General features: G+C 38.3%; 1 protein-coding gene across 2 annotated transcripts; it reads left to right on the forward strand.

Annotated features, from left to right (window-relative positions):
- Nucleotides 1–145: 145 nt before the first annotated feature.
- Nucleotides 146–21916, forward strand: CNR1 (cannabinoid receptor 1). 2 transcript variants are annotated; one of them, XM_024201834.2, is made up of 3 exons: nt 146–185; nt 19023–19171; nt 19247–21916. In XM_024201834.2, the coding sequence occupies exons 2-3, from the start codon at nt 19086–19088 to the stop codon at nt 20505–20507; spliced, it is 1347 nt and encodes a 448-aa protein (XP_024057602.1). In that variant the 5' UTR covers nt 146–185; nt 19023–19085; the 3' UTR covers nt 20508–21916. The 2 variants fall into 2 exon arrangements, with proteins under 2 accessions (XP_024057602.1, XP_024057601.1); XM_024201833.2 differs by having other exon boundaries at nt 19023–21916.
- Nucleotides 21917–22619: the final 703 nt, after the last annotated feature.

Genomic DNA, 22619 nt, shown 5'->3' on the forward strand with positions numbered 1-22619 from the left:
CCCCGGCGCCCCTGGCCCGGGCGGGGCGGGGCGGCCCGCGTGCTCCCCGCTGGGGGGTGGCTGTAGTAAGCGTGGGAACGCGTCTCAGTCCCGCGGAGGAGCCGCCGCGCCACTTGGCAAGAGCACGAGGCAGGCGAGAAGGAGCAGCGCCCCGGAGCAGGAGCCGAGCTGGGGCGATGTGAAGGGTAAGGAAGAGCGGAAGGGGAGCTCAGCACTGAACTAGCCGTCCCCTCCCGAGTGTGTGTCTGGGAGGGCAGCCCTGGAAGCGCATCTCACTAGGGGGGTGAGAGATACCGGCTACTACCCTAGTGTCAATGCGAGATCAACTTCTTTGCTGTGCTGGTCAAGGGGCTGTTTTCCTCCCAGTGTCGCTGGTCAGTTCCTCTAGTATTTTAGGGCTCAGGTATCTGTCTGTCTATTACAAATTGCTTGCTGACCCTCTGTGTGTGGCTGTCTGTGTGTGTGTGTGTGCATCTATCACAAATACCTTACTGACCCTCCTGGTGTGTGTCTGTGTGTTTGTGTGTGTGTCTATCACAAATAGCTTGCTGACCCTCTATATGTATGTGTGTATCACAAATAGCTTAAAGCGACAAAGAGTCCTGTGGCACCTTAGCCACAGGACTCTTTGTCGCTTTTTACAGATCCAGACTAACACGGCTACCCCTCTGATACTTGACAAATAGCTTACTGACCCTTTCTCTGTGTGTGTCTATTACAAATAGCTTGCTGACCCTCTCTGTCCCTCTATTACAAACCCCTCTGTATAGGTGTGTATCTATCACAAATAGCTTACTGACCCTCTCTCTCTGTGTACCCCCTACGAACACACTTAAGTAATACATGTAATCATCTGTATAATAATATACTATGGATTATTTGTTAAGGACATTCTTGGTGCTGTACAGAATAGAGGGGAAGATGCAGTCCGTGTCCCAAGGAGCTTACAATCATATTACAAAGGGATACACACACACACATATCCTGTTGAAAAATTTTTCTCCTCATCAAATGTAGAGGAATGCATTAGAACCCTCTTAAAACAATACCTGTTAAACCAATAAACTTTCTTTGCAGTAGCTTGTAAATGACAGTAGTAATGCCCCTTGTTAGCAGAACAAATTATGTGCCTTGAACAAAACAGGAATATTAAAATGCAGTTTAATATTGTCCCAATAAATTGCCATTTAATTAAATAATTATTAGAGACAGTCCTCCCTGTGCACCAAAACAATGACCTTTAATTATTTTTAGTGTATTTTCATGAATTTGAGGTTTAAATGGTAACACTGTGAATCTGTGTGTTCTGTATGTATGTAATGCTTGTTTTACTGTGTGTACATACATGAATAGCATGTTGGTGAAATGAGTATGTTACTGAAAGCTACATGCTTGTTAAAAGGCTACCAAAAGTCTTTTGAGTATTGTAGTTTATTTTCTTTACACATGTATATTAATTATGATCTTTTGTCTGTCTTGAATGATGCTCAGTAATTTCCTCATGGCTGTCTTATTTTTCTGTTTTTCACACTATCTGAGCAGTCTAACCTAAGATTGGTAAGGACAGTTTGTTATAGAACAACATTTACTGGATGGAAAATTTTCGTCTCAGTTTCATTACTTCCCTTAATAGATGTGTATTGAATAGAAAGGACAAATCCAGTTCCTGACAATAAGGAGCCCTGTAGGTGCTAAGGACTTGTGGTCTTATGGTTAATATACATCTATTCTTCTGTGATTCTGAAGCTCTCAGAGAAACCAACCTCTTAGGTTCCCACAGGACTTTATCTGACATTGAGGATTTCTTCTCTAATCCTAACTCTAATTTACAGTGGATAACATTCTTATTGATTTTTTTTCTATACTTCTCCCTCCACATCCCGCCCCACCCTAAAAGATAACCCTCTGCTATTGAGATTTTAACTGAAATAAAAGTCAGCTTGTAATTGTGTATGCAAAGATGTTCAGCGAGGATATCACTAAACCTTGAGCATTGAATATCATTTGAATATTCAGTATTGTTGGGGTTTTTTAAACCTAAGAACTAAAAGTAAACCCAGTCAGGTGTTTTTAAACTTCTTGCGTGTATCATAATAAACTTTCAGATTTACAATTACAAGTAGCCAACTGGGTTTGTTGTAAATGGACATTACTTTATTTCAAAGATATCAGCTAATCTACACTGAGGACACCCCTGGATGAGGTATGTATTAAGTCTTTGATAGGAGAAAAGGTTTCACTATGATACTTTGGTTTAAGATCAGTAAAATGGTGTTAGAAGATGAAATCTATAGCTTTTCCCATTTTCCTAAAATTACGATGAGTGTTACTTCCTGTATGAAAGGAGATTACATGAACATGTTACACAGCTTTGATGACAGGTAGTATATTTCAGAAGAGTGAGGGAAATATATGACAGTGAACTAGAGCTGAAAAATTCTTCTTTTTAGGTATTTTTATGCTTTAAGATATAATTATTTGTTTAGTTTTTTTTTAAAAAAGTCTTATATGTAGGGTGGTGGATTTTTATCCTTTTTATTTGTATCCCTTGTTTTCAGTTTTATTGTTCACCATTTCCTAAAGGAACATGTTATTCTCTGTGTAGTGGTGATACTAATATTCCCATCTAGCAAACTTAGGTGCAGGACCAGAGTGTTGTTTTTGGTATTTAATAATGTTAGAGTACTCAAACTGTTAAAATGATAACAATTAGTTGAGAGCAGATTACACTTAATAACTGCTTGCCATAGGTTTTCCCGTTTCGTCTCAAGAAAGAAAAAGGCTCACTCATTGTGTTGGAGGTATTTATTAAGCAGAAAGAGTTTATTAAATTAACTGTAAAAGAAATGCATGAAACACCTTTAAATAGTTTAAAAAGATGAATGTTTAATTTTTTATTTGCTTCAGTCTGAAATTAGTTTTGTAGCCACCACCAAATACAGGTACATCATTGCTTTATTATATATTATTCTTTGGAATAAAAGGCAGAACAATTTGAATGAAAACATTTTAAAATGGAATTGACAAAAACAATAAATATATTACTGGGGATTGTAGCAGGGATTACTTGCCTGGGGGGAAGGGGAGTTGGCTAGGTAAAGAAAAATTATTTCCTATGCATTTATCTTATCAACTAACCAGTAACAATATCTCAAAAACATGAAATTAAAAATACTTTACATCATGCTATGGAATCAGGATTTTATTAGCAAGAGAGTAAGCTGGTTGAAGCCTTTGATCTTAGCCGTTGTTCTTTAGTTAATTATGTTGGCTCAATTGCATAAAGGACACCATTAAGAGCTTTCATGCTTTACTAAAAGGATGGCATGTCTCAACCAATGTAAGTCTGTCTTTCTGTTTCAGTGTTCACAATTTTCTAATTTGGCTATTGAAATTTTAAGGATGAAATAGTTTTGGTTTTTTAAATTATTTCCTTCTTTTATCCTTTTGACTATAATGTAGACTTGATGAAAAATGCTTGCAAGCTATAATAGAACTGAAAATTTCAGTGCTGAAAGGTTTATATTCTAGAGATTGAGTACTCGGTTGCTTTCTCCTCTTATTGAATAGAGCTGTGTGATAATATTAAAAAGCAAGTGGAAACCCTGACCAATCTTTATATTCACTGAATACTACCTCAGAATTTTACAAATTTCTCTTCATTCCTGACTCTACAGGTCTTTTTCATCCACTCACGGCCACTCATTTCACAAATTTCTTATAGAAAAAGTTAGGTTTAGTTTTCTATATTTAGAAAGAGATTAATGTATTTTTTTAAAATACAAACTTTGTGACCTTTCTCTGGCAATTCAGTCAGAGGTTTCTATGTATCTGCAGAATTCATTTTTGTGCACAGTGATTTCTTTTCATTTCTTTGTGCATGATTATATTGGCTTTATCTGATTCTCCTCATGAAGCAGTACATGTCTATAAAGATGTTTTGCTGCAGCTTCCCAAATAGCTCAGACTATCTGAAATGATGAATGTCATACAAAATCATTTATCAATCATCTAAGTGAAAACTTGGATATTTTCCTTTCTATGCCAGAGAATTTGTACAGTTTGCTGCTGATTTAAAATGTGTACTTGGAAGTGACCCTAAACCTGGTATTTGGCCAAGTTCAAAGCAGCTGTGCAGATGGACACAGAAGACAGAAGGCTGAGGGAAATAGACCCTTTTAATCATAACAGGGCTGCTCTTGTTTTCCTATCGATAGTAGAAATGCATGCCAGGCCCTTGTACTCAAAAGCAATCTTGCAAATGTGCCAGAATAGGCAGCAATAGCATTCTGTTATTAATATAAAGTTAAAACATGTTAGGATTTAGTAGGGTCAAACCCTCTATCTTGTTAATATTGTTCTCTACTTCTGTTCTATTCGTTGACCGGCACTGTACTGATGTAAAAGGTGCACATAGGTTCTGGGTGGAAGTCCTTATCTCAACAATAGTAATTCTATCTTATTGGAAATGTGTGTGTATGTAACTGATCGCAGAAGCCAGGTTGGAGCTGTCTATGGAATGGTTAGAATTACTTATAAATCAGTTTCTTGTTGAAAGAACTTCTGAAGTTGTCTTTGGTGCACATAAAAATAGTTCAATTAGCAACATGAGGTTGGACAACATTTGATCATGTTTGTGTATTATGCAAGGGCTTTATGAATATCCAACGATTGGGCGCAATCCTTCTCCCATTATAGGCTTTTCTGATCAAATTAGCCAAATTCATATTGCAGATAAAATAACTAATTCACTATTGAATTACTACTCCATTGACCCCTATTTACTCTCAACTATACTACTTAATACAATATAGTTTATTTAGGTTTATGTTGAGCTGTTAACATAACTAGACATACAGATTTAAGGCTCTGTCCTAATTGTACAGATTGGGGCTAAATTTTATTAGATTTTTGCTTGATCCAGTATAAGCCTTATCTCTGGCAATCGTGTATTTATTCTTTCTGAGAAAATCATGTTTACCCACTAAAAAGTGATGAGCAGAAGCAGTTGATTAGGGAATACTATGAAATCTATTTCAGATCCAGCTGGTGTAATTTTCACACCTGCATTTTAGGAAACCCTTTCAACATTTTTGTTTGTTTGTTTTTGTTTTTTCTTTCTCTTTGTGAATATCTGAATGTGCTTGCTATAATCAGGAATCTTTATTTTTAGCCAACTCTGTCTCTCTAACAGTGCAGACTGCATCTGTGCTTGGAAAATTATGTAAAATGGGTTTGGAGTTTTAAAATAAATACATTGACAGGATCTCAGTGGATATACTGACTTTAGATTTTTGCTTTTCCCCCTACAAAGGCTATGTAAGGGATATATTAAAAGAATGTGCAACAGATATTTCGCATATAGTAGCTCTGTCGTGTATTATACATATACTTCTTATTCTTTAACTTGTCTGCTAATGTTTAGCACCAGGAATTTGGAGTTATTGATGCTAAACACCATTGCAACACTTTTAAGACTTTGCATTTCTCCAAGGAGATTTAATACTATATTTTAAACTTTCAAACTGAGAAATTAATTTTGTCTTTTTAAAAATTTATTTCTGCAAATGAAATATTATACTGGTTGGATGTATTTCTGCTTTTTGTTGTTCTGATATAATGGATATCAGAATCTACTATAATTCTTCTCTCTCTCTGTTAAGAAAAGCATCTGCATATTTCAAAGACATGCACCATTGCCAAGCAATCTGGTGTAGTGGTTTAATAGTCTGGAAAATAATTTCACAAGTTGCTTGTGTATATAAGGGCAGTATATCAGAATATTATAATCTGAATGCAACTATGAAGAGTTATCTGATCTTATTTAAATTTTATAAAAGTCTATAAAGGTCTAAAATCCAAAGAATGTTTTCCATTTTTTAACTGGAGTACATCATACACAGAGTTCTGGAGTGAGACATCAAATTAACTAAAAACCTTGCTATCGTAAATTCTGAGCATTCCACTATATGATGGGCTAACAATAATTTCCAAGAGAAGTGGACTCCTGAGAACTAAAGTAGATGAATATTGCATGGTGGGTACCCTTTTGACCCTCTTTGCACTGACCTTTTGTTATCACCAGTATACCCCTTTCCTTTCCATATTCTGTTTATTATATCCCCTGCATTGATCATTCTGTAGTTACATTTGAGACCCTTCTCTTTCTTCTCAGCCTCAGATATGTACCCAGTGCTTCCATTTTCTCAAACACTTTGATTTCACTAGAGTCTTCAGCCTGAACTGCTCATCCGATCCATTCTTTGCTGACCCTCCCCCACCCCAGTGCCATGTGTCAATACTTACAGTCCTGTCCTGTTCATTGCCCTTAAGCAACTTGGCACCATCAGAATCCTTTATTTCTTCCTGCACTGTCTGAATACAGATCAGAAATAGACCTTCAAATGCACAAGCCAGTGCCTTAAAAACAATGGTGTGTGCTCTAGTCCCATATCCACTATGAAATCTGGAAATCCTATCATACCCTTCACCTTACAGTGCATCGCTAAGTGTAATGTACATTCTCTTTCAATTCAAAAGGCATTGGTATTCTTCTCATGCTTCCATGCCATTACTTTTCTTCTTTACCCACCCAGCCTTCCTCTGGCCAGCTACAAAGAATATTTTCCTTCTTTAAATCTAGGAACCAGCACTTGTGCTAATCTCCCCTCCATCCTGCTCCTCTCCACTAATGCCTTCTCCTCTTCTCTACCCTTTTCTGTTTCCTTCCCAGTTAGCAATAATCTGTTAAGAAACCACCTGTTCTTTTGCTCCCCACCATTCCCCAATTACACACGTCCTTCTCCTATAGTTGTTCCTACATAACCACCACTGTCAATATTTACTTTGCCTCTGGCACTTTACTTAAAATCTGCTGCTGTCCACTTCAGTATTATTTATTTGTGTATTGTTCTTTTCAGATGGGGGAAAAAAAAGAGTCACAGGCCCAGCCCCAGTTTCTTAAAATCTCCTTAGAGCTTGACTTTTTCCTACCATTCTGTTTCTAACCTTTACTTTCTCAGCAAAGTACAGTAAATTTCCCCCCTCCCTTCAATCCTTTCTACCACAATAATATCCGTGACCTTTTTTATTCTAAATTTTGCTATGACATGGAAACAGCCCTCTTCTGAGTAGTTAATTATTTCTTCCTTTCTGTTAATTAAGGTTTTTCCTCCCTGATCGTTTTCCTTAACTTCACACTGTGGACCGTTCCATCCTTTCATGGATCACCTCCAATGTTATCCGGTAGTCTCTGGTTCCCTCTTCATGATTCTGCACCTTCGAATGACCTGCTCTTTCTCTCTGTACTTGGTGATCATCCCTTTCTGTGCCAAGCCGTTCTCTGTGCTGTCCCACATAATTCCGTGCTCAGCCTCAGCTCTTTTCTGTCTACTTTCTCCCTCGTGGTCGTCTTGTCCCAACCTGTAGCTTTTACATCAAAAGACACTCAACTGTACAAAGCAGCTGCATCTTTCGGTATTATAGCTGGTTGAAAAATGCAAGAAAAAATACTTTTTCATCATTTTTTGGTTGCAGAAATTTTGAATTTCTGAATTTTTTTGAAGTTTGTCAAAAAACAGCAAAAATCTTCTGAGAAATTTTTTGTCGAAACATCAAAAATTCAAAAAATGTTGACCAGCTCTCTTCAACACCTTCAATGAGTTTTCTTTCTACTTTCTCTGCCTTCAGTAGGCAAAGGGAGTTTCCGACTTCTCAGCTTTCTTCAGCTAAATGTCTCAAAGACAGAAGTGCTTCTTTTGGGAAAGGGGAACATCTCTAAATAGAGTTGTATCTTCCCTATTGACCCAGTTCTCCCACTTGCCTCCACTGTCCGCAACCTTGGCATCATTCTTATTTCTGAACTCTCCTTCTCCTCCCACATCTCCTGTGTCTGTAAATCTGCTTATCACCGCCTCTGCAATATTTCCTATGCATGCTACTGTCTCAACTCCACCTCTGCTAAATCCTCAATCAAAATGTCTAGCACACTGTTGGCACCATACAACAAGAACATAGTAATATTCACCTTTTATTGAAATATTGTTCTTGATGGCGTCCCCAAGTACTAGCTCTCTGGACTCTGGCATATATACAGAATGCTGCTGCCCAATTTCTCACATGCACAAAGAAGCATCATCACATCAGGCTATCCTGGAACAGCTCAGATGGCTTTATATTAATTGTTAGGATATAGTTCAAACCTTCCCCCCCCCCTTGTCTTTAAAACCCTCCTTGAACTTGCTTCAAATTAACTCATAGGAAACAGGAAGAGAAAAGGTCTCTCTGCCCCCCTTTTCACCTAGCACTAACTTCTTCTCAGCCTTCACACAATCTACAATGCAAGGAGTATGGGGAATAAATCGGAAAAACTAGAAGTATTAGTACATAAGCTAAATAAGACTTTGTACAATAAATCTCATGACTGGAATATTGGTATAGAAGTGTATAGCTTGTTCAGAAAAGACAGGGGGAAAAGGGAAGAGGTGTTGCAGACCTGTTGAAAGCCTCTGGGAGAAGATAAAAGGAGAAAAAACGGGCAACACCATGGTAGGAGTCTACTATAGACCACCAAATCAGGAGGAGGAGATGGATGAGGCATTTCTGGAACAAATACCAGAAATATCCAAAATACTAGACCTGGTACTAATGGTGGCATTAACTACCCAGACATCTGAAGTAATACAGCAAAACACAAAATGTCCATTAAATTCTTGGAATGTATTGGGGACAGCTTCTTGTTTCAGAAAGCAGAGGAAGGGGGACAACCATTTTAGACTTGATTCTGACTAACAGGGAGGAATTGGTTGTAAATGTAAAGGTAAAAGGTCATTTGGATGTAAGTGATCATGAAATGATAGATTTCATGATTCTACAGAAATGAAGGAGTAAAAGCAGCAGATTAAGGACAGTGGACTTCAAAAGAGCAGACTTTAACAAACTCAGAGAACTGGCAGGTAAGATCCCATAAGAAAAATCTAAGAGAAAAAAGTTCAGGAGAGCTGTCTGTTTCTCAAAAAGACAGTATTAAAGGCACAACTATCCTGATGCAAAGGAGAGATAAGAAAAATAGTAAGAGACCACTATGGCTCCATCAGGAGCATTTTACTGACCTGAAAATCAGAAGGGAATCCTACAAAAAGTGGAAACATGAACAAATGGCTAAGGATGAGTACAAAAGAATAGCTCAAGCATGTAGGAACAAAATCAGAAAGGCTAAGGCACAAAACTAATTACAGCTAGCAAGGGACACACAAGGCAATCAGAAGAGGGTCTATAGAGGAGCCAGAGATAGACACAGGATTACTTAGTAGGAAAAGAGAACTAATAATGGATGACATCAAGAATGCTGAGGTCAGTATTCTCTAAAAAAGTTAATATGACTTTTGACACAGTCCCAAATTGCATTCTCATAAGCAAACTAGGGAAATGTGGTCTATATTAAATTACTGTAAGGTTGGTGCATAACTGGTTGAAAGACTGAATTCAAAGAGTAGTTATCAATGGTTCAATGTCAAACTGTGATGATGTATCTAGTGAAGTGCCGCAGGGGTCTGTCCTGAGTCTGGTACCATTCAATATTTTCATTTAATGACTTGGATAATGGAGAGGATGGTGTACTTATTAAAATTTATGGATAACACCAAGCTGGGAGGGTTTGCAAGCACTTTGGAGGACAGGATTCAAATTCAAAATGACCTTGATATATATGAGAACTTTTCTGAAATTAACAAGATGAAATTCAATAAAGACAAGTGCAAAGAACTACACTTAGGAATGAAAAATCAATTACAAAATGGAGAATAACTGATAGGCAGAAGTACTGATAAAAAGGATCTGGAGGTTATAGTGGATCACAAATTTGAATATGTGATGTAGTTGTGAAAAAGACTAATATTATGTTAATAGAAGAATCGTATGTAAGACACGGGAGGTAATTGTCCTGGTCTGCTCGACATTGGTGAGGCTTCAACTGTAGTACCATGTCCAGTTCTGAGCACTACACTTTACAAAAGATGTGGACAAATTGGGGAGAATCTAAAGGAGAGCAATGAAAATGATAAAAGACTTAGAAAACCTGACCTGTGAGAATGGTTAAAAAACTGAGTATGTTTAGTCTTGAGAAAAGATGGCTGAGAGAGGACCTGATAACAAGTCTTCAAATATGTTAAGGGCTGTTATAAAGAGGACCAAGATCAATTGTTCTCCCTGTCCACTGAAGGTAGTACAAGAAGTAATTGGCTTAATCTGCAGCAAGGAAGATTTAGGTTAGATATTAGGAAAAACTTTCTAACTATAATGATAGTTAAGTTCTGGAATAGGCTTCCAAGGGAGGTTTTGGAATCTCTGTCACTGGAGGTTTTAAGAGTAGGTTAGGGATGGTCTAGGTATACTTGGTCCTGCCTCAGAGCACAGGGGCTTAACTAGATGACTGCTCGAGGTCCCTTCCAGCCCTACATTTCTATGACTGTCTGACTCTTAAAGCTATTGGTATGTGAGCCTTTTCCTGGGCAGCTCAGGTTGTCAGGTAGAGCCATCCGATATCTCTGCCCCACCAACTCTTCCCCTCCGACCCTCCATTAACCATCCACCAATTTTCAAATCTCAGAAGAGAACCTATGTTTTTCTTCCCTGCTATTTCCCTCTTCCTCTGGTTTCACTTTTTATTCCCGCTTGGTCAATCTATTAACTCTGCAAAGCTTTTTGCGCTAGAGTCTGTACGAAAGAGTATTCAAAACAGTGAGATTAGAGCACGTACCCCTTGCACTGATTGCAGAACAGTTTCCAGTATAAACTCATGTATTTACCTGGTCATAACCAAAACATCCACCTTTTTGGCTGAAAATGTCCATGTATAATCACTGCCCAAACAAGGTTTTTTCTCCCTAGAATATTTAAGCAATCTCCCTTCAGTTGTTCTGGAGTTTAGTGAGAGTGGAGAAGGAATATGCTACCAGTTAAAATCTAACCACACTTTTTTTTATCCAGGGCTAAAGCTAAAATGGCTGAAGTTGGAAGCTGGCATAGGCATAGGCACTGAGGCTTTTCCTGGGTTGGAAAAAAATCCCTGGAGGTTGATTTTTAAAAGTTATGAGCATTTGAAAATTTTGCTGTGAGCCCGGGCAATAGATGTTTCGTTATGTTTGTTGGTGCATATTTATAGTCAGATCCTGCAATGGGCTCTGTGTAGGTGGATCTTTGTATCTATATATTCACCCTGTTGACTTCAGTTGGGCTTTGAATGGGCACAGCTACTATCATTAAGTGCACATTAGTTGAAATTAGTTTGCAGAATTTAATTATGAAAAACTATGTCAAACCAGTTTTCTTATGTTATTCATTGCCAAATCTATTCTGAGTTGGTATCACCTTAACTGAGTTTATCCTGAATCCAGATCAATCTTCTCCAACTGCTGCTCTTAATCTGAACCCTCCCCTGTCCTGCCAGTTGCTTTATTGTCTCCCAAAACGGTTTTTTGTTTTTTCAAAAAACTGCTTAACAATGACACGTGAAAGATTTTAAAATTTTGAGCATGTGCCATATTTTGTTTTTTTGATATTCTAGCAGCTGAAGGCCTGTCCTGTCACATGGGTGTAATTCATAAAGCCATGGCTAAAAGAGTCAAAACTGGAGGTTCTTGTTTGCATGCACTGTGTTGTAGTGAACCATGTTGCTGTTTGTACTTGTTCTCCTGTCTGTGCACAGAGCTGTGCTGGAGGCATAACCACCTCTTTGTTACCTCAGGTAGCCTTATTCCCACCTTCTCTGATCAACTGTCACATTCCAATCACCACAGAACCTTTGGACTCCAACATTCCATCTGGTTCTCACAGGGCCAGTGACAACTGAACCTGGTGATATTTCTAAACAAAAAGAGCTCTTAGCCACCTGTTTCCATCACCTGACACTGATGCAACAGACATTCTAGGCTTCAGAGTGACATAGTCTGGTGTCAGTTCTGGAATATATGTGTTGATTTGTGCAGGTTGCAAATGAGGGGCTATGTGTGCCTGTGGTTATTGTGTGTGTGTGTGTGTGTGTCTGTGTCTGTGTGTGCTGTTTGTGGTGTTGTGTGGGTGATTGATTGTTGGGCCAAGTAATCCACCATCTGCCTCATACAACCAATGAAAGTGTTGCATGCAAATTGGCAGTAAAGTAATGGTATTGATGGGTTGAGTTATCTCTGATATCACAATGGTCTAGGTTTCTTGGTGTGGCATAGATACCTGCCTTGCTGTCGCCTGGGTGTAATTTGTAAAGTCAAAATGGCTGAGAACTTAAAAATTGGATGGAAGCAGACCATGAATCCCTGTGATGGTTGAACCTAGTGATATTCTGAACAAAAATATCTCAGCCATGGTTGGAGCTGTTTCCATTGCTTCACACTCTACACACATTCTAGGCTTCAGAGTGACATTCCTAGAATCTTATTATATAGATAAAGGAGGCCTGAAAGGGGTTTTTTTTTTTTTTTTTTTTCAAAAAAGTTATGCACCTAGCCAGTCTCTGTAACCATACCTTCCCATCACTGTTATCCTCATCCTCCCTCACCCACTCTCTCTGTTTGTTTGTGATGCCAACATGTTGTGTCTTCTCTTAATTTAGATTGTAAACTCTTTGGGCCAGGGTACAGCACCCAAAACAATAAGACCCTGATCCTGATGGGGCCTCTGAGCACTACAGTAGTAAAACAAACAAATAATAATCACTTACCACTGGTTTCTGACCAGTTTACACCCAACATAAAACTTGCATCACTAAATTATATCAAAACTGAATTTAGTCCAGTCACTTCCATAAACATCACACTTGCTTATGTCAGGCCTGATTTTTGGCCCACCATAGCTAGAAACTATCTTATTTGTTGAGAGCACTTACTATTATCTTTAATGATCTTCCCTCTGAAGTCCTCACACAGGCAAAATTTCCACTGAATTCAGTGGGAGTTTTCCTGAGTAGCTAGTGTCTGTACACTTAAAATGTTATTTAAATCCAAAAAAGTTAAATAAACAGTATTCAAGATGTAAAAAACATTTTCACATTCTTTTGCAACAAGCTTTTTGTATCACTTCAGTGAGACTCAGTCTCACTTCTCGTATTCTGTGTTTCCTTTTTTAAGGCTTGGAAACCTAGTTCTGGTCTAGGCAGCTGTACTGTTCACCACGATTTATAATAAGGTAATTATTAAACTAAATGTTAATTGTATAAGCCTGTTCTAATTCATTTAGGCTATCATATACTATAGTAGAGCTTATTTATCTAACATTTTTTTGACTACCTATTCGTGATGGTAAATTATTTTTATTGTTGTTATTACTATTATTTCTACTGGGTTGGGTCCATGGGACCAGTCAAGGTTGTAGTCCCGTTCTGCTTGGCATTGTACAAACACATAGGATACAATTCCTAACCCAAAGAGCTTACAACCTAAAATGGTGAGCAACATAAAAAGACTCGGGGAGAGGATTACGATCCAAATATATGATTTTATATACATATTTCAATGCATTTAAAAAAAATATATTTAAACCATACAAGCTGCCCTTTGACCAATTCTTAATTTTCTGTAAATCTCATGGAAGAACTGTGTAAAATGGAAATCCAAATATTTTACAAAATGGAAATTAGTGAATCATGATTATTATCATTGTATTATTTTAGTATTGTTTGTTTTGACTTCTTGTTCTCAGCATATCTGCAGTTTTTAGCAGCACTGTCATATTACTTTTTTTAGGAAGAATGTTACTATTTATTTTTATTAGGTTATTAAAATTGCTCTGTCAATCATTTTGCCTTGAAGAAAAATTCAGCTTTTGTAGATAATGGCAATAATTGTAATAACCTGCCTATTGCAAAAAGAATAGAGAATTGTTATTCATATTCTTGTAGTATTCTTGTGCCCTGAGTAAATGAGCTTTGCATGGGGAACCTACACAAGGTTTAGGAGAGAGTTGATCCTCCTGTAATCCAACCATGAATTTACACAGCCTTTCCATGATCACTACTGCATACAGCTTCTGGATTCTAGTAACATCTATGTAACCCTTAAGAGGCTTTACATGACTGTGCAATGGGGAGCAGAGGCAGAATTTGCCCTGTCGGCTTTAATTAATTCAGCTGTTTAAGGGTTCACTCCTACAAAGTGCCAAGTGCCCACAACTCTCAGTGAAAGGTGTGGGTGATCAGTACCTTGCAGGGCCCTAATAATGCAAACTGGAAGGAGAATTGATAAACCAAAGTCAAACCAAGTAATGTCATTGACAGACAAGCTGGCCAACATGTCTTTAAAAGCTACTCTAGCTAATGGATGACACTTTGTACATTTTCTGTGGTAGTGGGAATCAAAAAGCCACAGGCTTGTGGAAAACTTCTTAAGTGGAAGAAGTGATATGGCCTAAAGTAGTGTGCGTTTGTTTTGTTTATTTGTTTTTGGTGCGAGGAGGTTAAGGTAAAAGGGAAGATTATTGAGCTTGTTCTTTAGCTGGAGATATTAATCTATTAACTTTTGTCTGTAGTTAGAATTCACTATTTACTGTGAACTAATTCATGTAGTTATGTAATTGCACTAAAACTTTGAGGGTTGGCACCAGCAGTGCCTCTAATTCACCTTTAATCAATTTTTTCATTCTTTTTAAGCCATTTTTAAAAGCAAGCCTAGAGAGCTCACTTCGGGTGCCAGACTAAGAGCTTTGGAGACTGAAGTCCTCTAGCCTCAGAACATGTACAGACAGCACAGGCAGTAGCAATGCAAGGTCCTACACGGCTGCATTAATATGTCTCCACACTGTACTGGAGGGCCCACTCCTGGGATGAAAGATTTTGGACACTATTGAAGCTGCCAACAAGGGGAGAAGTGTGCTGGTGATTTTCATGATGTGGACTCTTATCCACTAGGAAATGGCAGTGGAGCCCACCCATTTATTTCTGTTATCAGATGGTCACTATTGATCTGGGCTGGATTTAAACCAATTGCTTAGAAGAAGATGGATACATAGTTCATTTCCAGTCCCCTAAAATATCCAGCTGCCATTGGCACTTCCACACATGCCACCAATCTCTCCATTTGTACAGTAATAGTGCTGAACTGTTTCTAGATGGAACATTTGAGAGCTGAAATCTCAAAATACTGACATGCACATCTTACCAAGTAAGTGAGTCCATGAATGAAGGCCTGCCTTTCTGAAATATAGGACCAGATTCTCGGCTGATATAAATCAATGTAGCTCCTTTGACTTTAGAGGAGCTATGCTGGTTTATACCAGCTGAGGATCTGGCCCACAGTTATCTGCTAACTCTGCAGCCATAAACTTTGACTTCTGTTTTCACTAGCTGGAAGTGAGGAAGTTTGCTAATTGGTTAAATATATATCCATGCTATAGTTTATACAGAGATAACATATTACCTATATTAAAACAAGCTAAACCCCAGTAAAATACAGTTCAGTGTCACTTGAATGGCTGTTTTACTGCAACTTTAATAAAAATCAATGCTACTTTAATAGGTGCATCCAAACATACTGCCAGAGATTTCCAATTATGATATTCCCAGCAGCAAATAAAAACAAAATTAATGTCAGCTGTATCCCCAAAAGCCTAAACTATATTACTAATGAACTTTCAAAGAAAACTCTATGCAAAGACAATAAGGTGCAAATCACTATAGTAATCTAAATGTAGAAATACAGAAAAACATCATCGAAATGCAGAGTAGGATTTGCCTCTCATGCTTCCATTAACCATCTTGTTAGCTTAGTGTCTGCATACATAGTGGTATTGTAACATACTCCTTCTAAAACCTTGAATGCGCCCACACAAATTCATATTTTTCATTTGTATTTTAAACAAAGGTAGGATTTGAACCAGGGCTCGTACTTCATTAAGAGAAAATACATAGTTTCTGCTAGTGTCACATTAAGTATCTCCTTCCCAGTAATTTGTCTTTCTAGTAGATGTACTCAGTTGCATAACAATTTGCAGTCTTGACTCAAATACAATCTTCTTGACATTGAGTTATAGCTTTAATGATTAAAACAGCTGTCTTTCCTATGGCAGAAGTAAGTTCTAAGACACTTGAATATTTAAATACTACCATCATCTTTATATGTGTATAGAGTTAATTGATTTTTTTGTAGTTTGAAATTAATGAAGTGTTTTTCACATACTGCTATAAGCTGTGTTCTGTTAGAAAGTTGCCCAATTCACCTTAGAGTTGGTTACAAGTCAGTTGACAGCAAAATCATTGTTATAATGTATACAATCTATAAAATCCACTATAAACATTTATAAAGTACCTTCTGGATGAAAAGTGCATTAAATGTAAGATTATTATAATCCATTTTCAATATGTTCTTCAGGAAAGTTGTCTTTCATCACCATTCAGACTGTAAGAATTAAATTACCTAATCCATTTTAAGACTGTCTGTCTGTTTTATAATGAAGATTTTGTTGCTTTGCCCGTTATGAACCCTATACATGATGACAAAACTCACACAGCCATTCTGTTACATATTAGACTCTCCGGTTATTACATATACTTTTTCACCATTTTTACAACATTGATGTTGCAGTGTCCTCTTGAGGTATAGCTTTATATCCTACCTTTAACGCTAGCTGTCTAGGAGCTTTATCCAAAATGCACTGAAGTCAGAGGGAAAGCCTCTGATTGATATCAATGGATTTTGGACAAGAGCATAGGTGCTCAGATACCAAAGCATAAGTACAGTATAAATATCTAGCTAGACAGATAATCTCTGCTTCTTTCTGGAAATACCGATGATAGCCTCCATTTTGAAATGTTTCTGTTGTCATGAGAGAGGAAACTAATACTTTTTACTATATATTTTTTTATATTCAGTAATACTGAGCAGATGTATTTTCTTATAAATGTGGAACTCCCCTCTTTACTCCAAGGATTGGGGCAGTCAGGTTCTCTGGATTTTGCCAGCTAATCTCTTGTGTGTTCTCTAACATTTATAGCCAGCTATACCAACTGATCAGGTGAAGTCAGTATGTGGTTTTATGCAATACTAGTACCGTATATACTCAGTCATAAGCCAGTTCGTTTATAAGCTGACCCCTCCCCCCCCCCCAAGATGTATAAGTAAAAATGGAAAAATGTTATGACACATTCATAAATCGACCCTATAATTCAGGGGTCAGCAAACTTTGGTTCCCGGGCCATGAGGATAAGCCGCTGGTGGGCCAAGATGGTTTGTTTACCTCGAGCGTCTGCAGGCACGGAGGTAAACCTAAGTAAACAAAGTGTGCCAGCTGCTTACCCTGATGGGCCGGGACAGCAACTGGTGGGGAAATTTTTTGGGGAGGAGAAGTTGGGGGTCAGGGGAGTAACCCCTGTAACCATCCCCCACATGACCCCACCCCTAGCCCGGGACCCCCACACTCTCCCCTTCCCATCCCTTCCCACCTTATCTGGGAAGCATGTCTCTGGCCTGGCTGGAGCTGCTCCGGCAGGCTGGGCAGTGCGACCGCAGCCTGCTCCGGCAGGCCAGACCAGGCGGCGCAGCCGCAGCATGTTCCAGCAGGCTGGGCCACGTGCTTCAGCATCTGGGCGGCACAGCCACAGCCTGCTCTGGGAGGTGGGGCCAAGCGGCACGGCTTCGGAGGCTGGGGGAAGAGCAGCGTGGCCAGAAGCGGAGAGACTCTGGCCCCGCCTCTTCCCTTCTGCCTGTGCTGCCTCTCCTTGCGCCCTCTGTTGGGGGGAGGGGTTGTGTCCCACCTCTCCCTCTCTATACCCGTTCATAAGCCGACCCCCTTCTCTGGTGCTTCCCTTTTTTACTAAAAAAATTTGGCTTATGAACAAGTATATACGGTAATTTGCTGGTGACCCCATCAGTTTCTCCAGAGTTTAAGCTTCCATTTTAACACAAACAAAACAAAAAAAATAATTTTCTAGCACTTATAGTTGCTGATATAAACTTCTGAATGTCTGATTAAGGCTTAATATAAACAGAAACAATGGGTCTGCTTCTCACTTGCACTATGACCCTTTTACACCACTCTGGCAATATAAAGTGGCTTTAAGGTAGATATTTAAGGTCCTTTTATACTGCCAGAATAGTGTAAAGAGGCCTTAGTGCAGATGAGAATCAGACCTGATAGGTTTAGAGCAAAAATGAACTGCCCCTATTCATCTCTATGGGTGTTAACTCTGAAGTTTATTGATCCAAATTAAAATGTCAATATTGACTATTTCACTACTGTTTATTTTATCAGAAACATTCTGGGATTGTGGGCACAGCTTGAGTAGAATACCACCACTTTTCCCTTGCATTCTGCTATACCAATTTCCTTGGTGCACTTAGCAGAAGTAATTAACAGAATAAGGATGCTCATTATTCTCCAAATGAATATAAAACAATTTAATAATTAATTTTCAATAATTATTATATATCCAGTATCCTCGTACTAGGCCTTTGATATGTAGCTCAGATTACTGCAAGACAGAGCTAGACACACATACAGGAATACGGACAGGGTGAAGAGAGAAATCTATGTTTGTATATCAGTCTCTGTTGATAGGCTCCTTCAGTGTTCTTTCCTTGCAGTTAGATTTACAACACCCTCAATACCTTTCAAAATACAAACAATGATTGTTCACTTTAAAGTGATCTCTGCACTGGCAATTGTTTCTAAATGGAAAAAGTCAGAAAATGTTGTTCCACAAGGTTCTTTGAAATCAGACATCTCAGTTCAATTCTAGAGTAATTGTAATATCTTTCTGGTGGAGCTGCTCAGAAAATTTTGATGAAAAATGAAAACAATTTTCTATGCAATATCTTTCCCCATTTTCCAGCTTCTTTCTTGTGGGTAGCCATTTAATGGATTTCAGATGTTTTGCTTCTAAATAATTGATCAACTCTTCTGACTATAGCAGGTGACAAAGGCTAGACCTATGGTTCAGTACAAGGAAAGATGGAATGTTATTTGACATGACTGAGCTAAGTTGTTTGTAAACTTTATCTCCCCATTTATCTTAATTATTTGATCTTTTTCCCCCTTCCCAGGATTTCCTCACATGTATTTTTTCCCAAGTCTCTTTGAATCCTACATAATACAAGACTGGGGTTATGAAGTCAATCCTAGATGGCCTCGCAGACACAACTTTCCGAACAATTACAACAGATCTTCTTTACATGGGTTCCAACGATATCCAGTACGAAGATATTAAAAGTGACATGGCCTCCAAACTAGGATATTACCCACAGAAATTCCCATTATCTTCCTTCAGGGGTGATCCTTTCCAAGAAAAAATGACTGCAGGAGATGATCCCCTATTAAGTATCATTCCATCGGATCAGATCAATATTACAGATTTTTACAACAAGTCCCTATCCACTTTCAAGGATAATGAGGAGAATCTACAATGTGGGGAGAACTTCATGGATATGGAGTGCTTTATGATTCTAAACCCCACCCAGCAGCTGGCCATTGCAGTGCTGTCCCTTACCCTGGGCACCTTCACCGTTCTGGAGAACCTTCTAGTGCTGTGTGTTATCCTGCACTCTCGAAGCCTCCGGTGCAGGCCTTCCTACCATTTCATTGGCAGCTTGGCAGTGGCTGACCTCCTGGGCAGTGTAATTTTCGTCTACAGTTTTGTTGATTTCCATGTTTTCCATCGGAAAGACAGTCCTAATGTGTTTCTGTTCAAGTTGGGTGGAGTTACAGCCTCATTCACTGCCTCAGTAGGCAGCCTTTTCCTTACTGCAATAGACAGGTACATATCTATACACAGGCCACTAGCTTACAAAAGAATTGTTACCAGGCCAAAGGCTGTCGTAGCATTCTGTGTGATGTGGACCATAGCTATCGTAATAGCTGTTCTTCCTCTGCTCGGCTGGAACTGCAAAAAACTCAATTCTGTTTGTTCAGACATCTTCCCTCTCATTGATGAGACCTATCTAATGTTCTGGATTGGGGTCACCACTGTACTCCTGCTGTTTATTGTATATGCCTATATGTACATATTGTGGAAAGCTCATAGTCATGCTGTTAGAATGATTCAGCGTGGCACTCAAAAAAGCATAATAATTCATACCACAGAGGATGGTAAAGTACATATTACTAGACCTGATCAAACTCGTATGGACATCAGGTTAGCCAAAACCTTGGTCCTTATTCTGGTGGTTTTAATCATATGCTGGGGCCCTCTACTTGCAATTATGGTGTATGATGTCTTTGGGAAAATGAACAAGCTCATCAAGACTGTCTTTGCATTCTGTAGCATGCTCTGTTTGATGAATTCAACAGTGAATCCCATCATCTATGCTCTAAGAAGCAAGGACTTGAGACATGCTTTTCGGAGCATGTTTCCAACCTGTGAAGGGACTACGCAGCCTCTTGATAACAGTATGGAGTCTGACTGCCAGCACAAACATGCTAACAATGCAGGTAATGTTCACAGGGCAGCTGAAAGCTGTATTAAGAGCACAGTTAAGATCGCCAAAGTGACCATGTCTGTCTCCACAGACACAACTGCAGAGGCATTGTAAATCAAAGCCCTCTCAACATTGTGAGAATAGAAGTTAGTTTAAAACAAACAAAAAATACATGACCTAAAGCTTTTGTTCCCTCACCTGTAACATTTTTAAGTTTGTCATAATAAGCTATACAATGATTGTTTTAAGAATCATTGCCATCAGCCAATCCTCCAAGTTTAATAATTAGGGATTCAAACTATTTTAAAAAAGAAAAGTTTTCAATTAAAGAAAGTGCTCATTGAATAATAAAGTATAAAACTCTGGCAGAATGTACAGAAAATGTCAAACTAGCAACAATTCCTTCAGAAGTTACTGGGGATGGAGTGGAGGGGAATCTGAAAACTTGTGAAACCTAATTGAAAACTAAAACATCATAAAGCCATGTCATCAAATAAGAAAGCCTTGTAATCATAATGTTCATTCCATTGTGAAATGTATTAAATGTCTATAAGTCATAGAAGTTTTCATTTCTTTCCAAAAAGCGGCAGTACTAAGTTTTAGAGGTTCTGTAAAATGTGTTGTGTCCTGTGAAATGTATACTGTTTTATTACTTGTTACTGATATTTGTCTAACTAAACCAAGTGATAACGTAAACTTGTGTGGAAATAATGTGAAATATGTGTTATGTAAACCCCACTGAAAATACCTTCTGTATTTGAAGAACTCCTATGAGCTATTTTGGAAATTTTACACGTTTAGTAGGCTTCTGTGGATTTAGAGGAAAGGCATTGTATTTCTTCAACTAAAATTATTTGACATTTGAAATCCCCATTAATTTTAACTTTCATCTGTGTACAAGAATAACAGCAACAAGGGAATATAGACTAGCACTGCAGAGAAAGGAATGCATTGGTTCAGACTTTTAAATACCACTGCGTTTATACATAAGGACATTTATTGCCTTACGGACTATGCCTTTCTGGTGGGCATTATGTAAATATGAACAGTAAAAAGAAAAGGTACTGGATACTGGCTTCTTTAATTGGCAACTGCTAGCACTGGACCTCTGAAAACAGCATGTGTCAGATTCAGTGTATAATGTTATCACTGTGCGTTGATATATACTTGAACTGTGCTGCATTCCTATATCCCAGGATTAAACAGATTTAAAGCCTGAGATGCCAAACTCCAGTCTTCACTAAACAAGGAGCAAGTATTGTTAAAATTAGATATTTTTTATGTTTGAGCGTGTATATAAATAAATATCTGTGTGTGTGTGTGCTCACGCGTGTGTGTACGTATACTAAGTAAACATGGGTCACAGTAGTATTACTAAGATAGGAAACTGTGACCAAATGCAAACTATTTCCTGTTGCACTCTTTGCACATGAATTCTGTTCCTAAAATTGAGTTCTTCCAGCTGACGTGATGAACATACTAATTGTAAGATTCAGAACATACTTGTAGATCCACACTGAGAGACTTATCCATGTATTAGAGAAACTAACCTTTTAGTTTTACTTGAGAACAAGGCAAAAAAACAATCAGGAGGAAAGGGCAGGAGGCAAAATATGCTGTGAACAAAAATAGACAACAGAAAATCAGTATTTACAGTGTTAAAAAAATTGAGAATGTTGGAGATAAGACTTTTTTTCCCCCAAAAAAAGTCCTTGAGTATTAAATCTATTTGCTTGAAATCAGATGTGTCTCACTGTAAAAACAGGGTATCAATGATGATAGAAACCAGAAACCATCATAATTAAGGCAAAGAAAGAGTTTTTAGATCCAAAGGTGCCATTCCATTTTATAATGGAAATTTTTAAAACCTTGGGTTTTTTTTTAGTAAAGAATGTAATTAAATCGCCTTCCTGACATGGATATTCTCTAAATCTCATTCTGAATAAGAGCCATTGAGCCTTATTCTCCACTGCCTGGTACATTAGGTTATATTCTGTCTCCTGCTCTGGCTGCTTTATGCTAAAGCAGCTTCAAAGCCAAGCTAGCCAACTAGCTATCCAAGGATTCCCCCAAGACAGGGGAATCCCTCAGTGGCATAGGGCTTGTGTAGCCAACTCGACACCACCTCTTCATGCTCTATGGGGAGTGGCTTAGGGAAAGGAAGCATGGCTGGATCACTGATGATCCATGGCTACCAGAATGACCTCTTGGGCACTGTGGTAGCTG

This window comes from Terrapene carolina, unplaced genomic scaffold (assembly GCF_002925995.2).
Source record: "Terrapene carolina triunguis isolate 2854851 unplaced genomic scaffold, T_m_triunguis-2.0 Scaffold42, whole genome shotgun sequence".
Lineage (NCBI taxonomy): Eukaryota > Metazoa > Chordata > Testudines > Emydidae > Terrapene > Terrapene triunguis.